Genomic DNA, 6,641 nt, shown 5'->3' on the forward strand with positions numbered 1-6,641 from the left:
TCTTTAAAACGTTACATCATATTACCCATAAACAGCTAGCTTCTTTGTAATTTAATTACTAACAGGTAAGCTTAAAATGTTGATACTTTTATATTTGTTTGATACAATAACATGAAACACTTACTAGTATCAAATAGTGTTTTCGTTACATTACAAGCATGCCCATTTACATTTCAATGTCACATATCGATGTCATCAACATGACTTAGAGTTATGTTGTTATATATTGAATATATCTTTTCAATAAAAGCATTTTCAGCCAAATACATTTTTTGGTTACACCGTGTTAATTAACATTCTGTGAAGCGCTTTATTGATCATTTATTGTATTCTTAATCCGTGGTAAATTAATGTTAATATATTACGATTATGTTTTCTGTTTTAGTTGTTTCTTTATTTTAATGAGTTTGAATCAGAGGTGTGGAACGAATGATTTTAGACACAATGTCTTTTATCAAATCGTCACGGAAAACATACGCCTCGCCCGAGTATAAAAAGAAAGATATTTCTTAGCCTACACTAAGTTCTATTTTCAATAACCTTTTTACTCTCGTGTTCTCTTTCTTTTCTTGAAAAATATTCGATAAAGATCTTTTCTATCTAATGTAGCGAAACTAATCTTAAAAATAAAACTTGAGTATAATTTGAAACAGTATGCACAAACACTATATAAGCGAATCGAGTCGCTATTCAAAATCGTGTGTCCAAACTATACTTTTATCTTTCATAAACTTTTCTTTGTCTTAATCTAGTGTTTTATTAAAACTAGCCGCACTGGCATAATGTATACTTGGTCTTTGGATGGGAATACCCGGGTATTATGGTATTTAAAAGAAAAGACACAACTTCAGTACATCAAAGATTGATATTATTGTACGTAATGTAAGAATAACATATCAATAAACTGGTATTTCATTTCCCGACGATGACCGAGCTCGAAATATCTTCCTGCAGCAGAAAACCAGAGAATATGCTGTGGTTCAAGCCGTGTACTGTTTTGTCTGCGTCAGTGTTTTGCACGGTGACGTCATCACCCTTCTGTAATTCTAGAATGATAGTTTGACTCGCTGTGTCGTATCCTGATATTTCTGAAGCACTCAGATATATTGTGGAAATAGCATGTCCATTCTTAGTGAATTGCGCGTGGTAGCTTTCCTTGTAAATAGAGAAGAGGGTAGTAGAGAAGACGTATGTACCAGACACTGGGGCAATGAAGGAACCAAGATGACTGTTGTAAGCATTACCTATGTTTGTTATCACATTATCAAAGGTAATCGGTTGGTGCGCTCCCATATGGGGGAGATGTTGACTGAGCCCAGCAAAAAATGCTACGGGGTTTTCATTCATTGTACGGCGGATTCTTTGGGTTTGAACTTCTACAATTACACGAAAAAAAACATTGGTTTTAGGAGCAGTTTTGTACAACATGAACAAAGATTTGCATATTATAAACCAAGAACAATTGGCTGAATTATGAATACAAATAATATGTATATGAATCCTTTACTAGATATTCTAGAAAATTCTTACAAGACTCGATTTATTTCTCGTTTTAACAAAGAAGATTGAAACGTTTTTATAACGTCAAGCGTCATAGCGGCGCGCTGAAAGAGAAAACCACATAAATCAGAAAACTATGTGATGAATACTTTTCAATGGTGGAGATAATAATCCTTGCTAACTTGTTACAATCGAAATAATGTATCTCAAACAGTGATCTGCTCTTCAATAAAACATAGTTTGTCGTTCAGATGCGTACTACATCTCTTAGGTTGCGCCCTCGTGAAATGATTCATTCGCATCTGAACTCTAATGATTTCATTGAACGACAAATCACTGTTTGGGATATATCATTTCTTAATTAAACACTTCTAAAACATGTCTTTCTAATATTTCCAACATGCATCTTTTGAAATAATACCGCACTGTCCGGACTTTAAATATTTAACTACTGTATATATATTTGAATATATTATACCTTCACGAGATTGAACCGTTGCTGATTTGATCCGTCCATTTTTGTCATCCAAGATATTACCAGAGTCTGTTTCATTCATTATCGGGTTGAAGTCGTCAGGGCATTTGCTCGTAAGTCTTCTGACGACGCCTTCGAGGGATGCGGTACGTCGAGTTTGAATCAAAAGTTGGCGCCTTAAGTTCTGCATATCGCGCACATATGATTTTTCCCGAGCCTCAAACTGTTCCATACGAGCCAGGAGATATTCAAGCTTTTTGATTGTTTCAAGATCTTCACATTCCTTAGCCCCGTCTCGAACGTTACCATTATCAGCGTGATCGCTGTATCCCGATTCCTCAACAAATGCATTACCCAAAGCTGAGGTTACAGCTAGGATTTCACAAAATAAAACAATTGTTTTAAAGTGCATTTTTCAGTAAGTTAATTTTTTACAAGTGTATGCCAGTCCAAAGTACGATGCCCTACTGATATAAAACTAAGACAATGCTGTATTTAAGATTAAACTTTCGCTGATAAGGATAGTATACTTTTTAAAGGACATGTTCCAAAATTTACGTATACACTTTAAAAGCTTGAAAGTGCTTTAGATATGGACAGTCTCTTTTATGTTTCATTCTTTGACATTATTTTAGTTTTCATTATTCTGCTAGAGATTTATTTAAGAAACAGAAATCCAGTTAAAACGGTCAGATGATATCAATATATTTTATCATACAATTTGATAACTCTTAGATTTGTTTTAATATTTTGAACAAAAGGGATAGAGATAAATTGATCATAGCTTGAAAATTAGTGTATCTTCATATGCATCTTAATTGTGTAAATACATTTGCCAATCATTTAAAGAAACACTCATGCAGTTTATCAAAGTTGGTGGAACAAATCTATTTTCTTTGCCGTATAAATAAGACGTACAATAGAGGAAATTAAGTGAAAATATTTGCCAAACATTAACTTAAATGATACTAATTAATAATATTCTATATTGTACATACATTGTTATCGTTTTAAAAGAAATGAATTCCGCGTCGCTTAATATAGAGAGTGCAGATATATATGCCTACCTGGATCGTGAGTTTGATCACAAGGAGAGGCGTATGTTCTCCGTGGCGATTCGATAAAAGACATTGTGTCTAGAATCATTCGTCCTCCACCCATGATTCGTGTGGGTAAGTTGTTGGAGAACAGTTTTGTACTGGTACAGAATTCAGAAAGACTGCTTAGGTTAACTTTCAACCGTAACGTAACTGAAGTACTGTTGAAAACGTCGTTAAGTCAAAAACAAACAAACGAACAAACAACGAAGAAATGAATCATATTTATCTGTAGGTATGCCTCTTTAAAATACACTTTAAAGTGCCTTCTTTATCAGAATGTGTCCTTTTATACTTCTGCTAAATTTGGAACAGCCAAATTTGAATTCAATATCTATCTCAATAATAAACATTTTAATTGTTTTGCATTAAGGTGATTCAGTAAGTTTAAGGTTCTGTCTGAAATATCAACATTGTGTAATCTGACTTGTTTTTATAAATGATACTTAATGATTTTGTTGTTTAGTAATGTAAGCCAGACAACAATTATTGACGAAACATCTTTAAAATTAAAGTAAGGAAAATTTGGTTACTTAATTTGATATAAGTGTGTACGATTTTGGTTTGTTAAGCGGATTTTAAGTGCTGTGTGGCAGCCGTAAAAAGTCGCCCCGACTTCATCTTAGTGTTGTTATATTTTCTGGTCCTTCGGGATCATTGATTTCAATTCGCTTTGATGTGAGGATTGAATACTGCTTAAGACGGTGCTAGTGGGCGTGGACTGTGTTGCATTTTCCATTACTGCTCATGAATAGACTCAATCAAACCGAGTCTGCAATTTTCACTTTTTGCCTCGTTCTCGGTGCTTCCGAGGGATCTACTTTCCAGATTTTGTAAGAGCTATTGATAATTGTTAATTCTTTACCTCTGAACAGCATTAAATATCAATGGATTTCTTTCTCATGTGGAAAAGTAGAGATTGTTAAACAAATAATGAGCAAAAACTCTACAACAATTCCTATTTCGTAACCAATCAAATGGAAAACTTATGCTTTTAGTTGGTCAAGGGGGGTACTACTGTATGTGAGCAAAGGTGCTATTCAATAATCATGTAATGTTTGATTGTTTATTTCTAAAATATTGTTTTAAACTGTCAGCATCTTGGTCGGATTGACGGACGCACGAATAGACGGACGTAAAATCAAACAAACAAAGCAAAATGTATATCTCTAAATTTAGGGGAGGTCACGTAGTCATATGAGCTGCTTAAGTATATAAACGCTGGGGAGATATGCCATAGATTATAATGAGCCAGCACCGAAAGGCCAAAATGTTAGTAATAAAGTAACAATGATAATAAAAATGATAATACTATATGACGTCGAAAGTGGTTAAATTCGTTTTAAAGTCCAAAGTGAGACGTAAAATCATGTGAAACAAGCATGATTTTGGAAGGGTTTCTATTAAGGTTTGTACTATTTGCGTATGAATAGTTCTGATTCTATCTTATTTGATGCCAATTGTATAATGGTTTTGCTATGGTCAGTCAGTTCACCTTACAGAAGAATATTTGTTACATCGTTACTGGTGTACTTCGAATAGTGTATGTTAGTGGGCAAAATTTAATCAATGCTGAACTCTTTTATGAAAAAGACTTTATGAAACCGTTTACCTTTGAAAAACCTAATACGGCAAAATGACAAATTTTACCATTTATTTAATAAAATGACATGCTTTTGTAACGAACAAAAACAACATTTTATATTTTGTAAATTTTTATTTTACAACAAATAGAAAAGAAATAAAGATAAAAAATAAATATACAATAAAACATAGCTAGTATTCTGGCTGTTAGTGTTCAGTATAGATATATAAAAATTGTGATCATATCAAATAGATGTGCCATTTTGTTTGATATATATCTTTCAGTCGAGTATTAAACAAAGGTATTAAGACTTTCATATTGACATATTCTGAAAATAAAAACGCATCTGTAAACCCGGAGGTTTGCAAAATATTTCATACCTTTGATGACCAATCTGTAACATTTGTGTCCGTAAGTATTCCTATTCTTTGTTTACCTACAATAGTTTTTATGATAAAACTTTTTGTTTGCAACCATATAGTTCCAACCAGTATCTAAGTTATAGTTCGAACTATCAACATATAGTGGAAATCTATCTTGTTCAGCATTTAAAGACAATGTGTTAGTTAATCTTTTTACATTTAACAGCCATTTGCAAAACTTTCTATGTTGTCCGCTTTTAAAAATCCCCATATTTCACAACCATAGTTTAATAGAGATAAAACATATGAATCAAGCAAGTTATAAATTATTTTTACAGGTCCTAGTAACACTAAACAGAGAATTCATTGCGCATAGACATTAACCGACTAATGCTCCCGTCACATGAAAAAAGACCCCCTGCTTAAAAAGAAAAACACCCTAAATATCTAAGTACTAACAATTCCTATTTACCTACCAGCATAATACCATTGAAAGTTTTAACTTAATCTGCCCCCTTTTCTGAAGACGACAATTTTTGTTTGCTCTACGTTCACATTTAAGTTCCATGTTTTTACAAAAACGTTTCTGAATTGTCCAATGACTGTTGTAACCACTCTCTAGTAAAAGAAAATAACACCGCGTCGAATGCAAATAATAGTAAAATAAATTGACAACTGATCTAATGATATATCGGCATTTACGTTTTGTTGTAAATGTACTTCAATGTCGTTAAGGAACACCAAGAAATAGCCGGAGAGGTTATCTCCCCTTGTTATAAACCAAGATAACAATTGAAAAAGTCTGACATCGTGTTTATGTATAGTAAACATAACTTGATATTTTTGTACATTGAGTGAATTACAGATAATAATGTTCCACCAATACCAGGTTTTATCAATTAATATCATAAACAGTTATTACCTATAAAATCATAACCCTTCTAGTAATCTATAAAACAGCACATTAAATAGGATTTATCTTTCAACATGAATATAGCGTCGACGGTATTGTGATTTGATCGAAATCCAAACTGAGCAGTGCGCGTATTGGCAATCCTTCAAGTACTGCTTCACTCCGAAATACGCCTTATGATATCCAAAAATATAAATCAAACAGAACTTAATTTATTAGTTCAAAGATGTCATTTATCAAACATTCCACCAAAAAATGGACTAAACTTTTGACTTCTAGTACCTGAATTGCAATTATGATCGCATACAGATGTGAATATTATAATTATCATTATCTAAATTAAACCACAGTGACCTTATTGTTTTCCACTTGCAACAGTGTCGACCCTCAATTACGGCCCTGGGCAATAAGACCTCCCTTGGACATATAATCAGGCCAATATGAAATCATTAAACCAGTGCATTATATTGAGGCGGTCCGATCGCGGTTTGGTTTATTCAGACAAACAACCTAAAGATTCATTAACAAATTATCTTATATCAATGTTATTGCATTTAAGTATCATAGAACTCCGTTAATAAACTTTAAAACGTTACATGTCTTAACACAAACCGCGGGAAACTATTCACATAAAATGTTCCGAACAGCAATACAATACGCATTTTTGCCATTTACAAGAGTTCAAATAAACTAAATATATAAAATTCTA

General features: G+C 32.8%; 1 protein-coding gene across 1 annotated transcript; it reads right to left on the minus strand.

Annotated features, from left to right (window-relative positions):
• Positions 1 to 862: 862 nt before the first annotated feature.
• On the minus strand, positions 863 to 2,427 carry LOC128548847 (uncharacterized). The gene is made up of 2 exons (XM_053524361.1): positions 1,979 to 2,427; positions 863 to 1,376 (listed from the first exon to the last, which is right to left on the minus strand). Exons 1-2 carry the CDS (start codon positions 2,385 to 2,387, stop codon positions 913 to 915), a joined length of 873 nt encoding a protein of 290 aa, XP_053380336.1. The 5' UTR covers positions 2,388 to 2,427; the 3' UTR covers positions 863 to 912.
• Positions 2,428 to 6,641: the final 4,214 nt, after the last annotated feature.

The sequence above is a fragment of the Mercenaria mercenaria genome, chromosome 15 (genome assembly GCF_021730395.1).
Source record: "Mercenaria mercenaria strain notata chromosome 15, MADL_Memer_1, whole genome shotgun sequence".
NCBI lineage: Eukaryota > Metazoa > Mollusca > Bivalvia > Venerida > Veneridae > Mercenaria > Mercenaria mercenaria.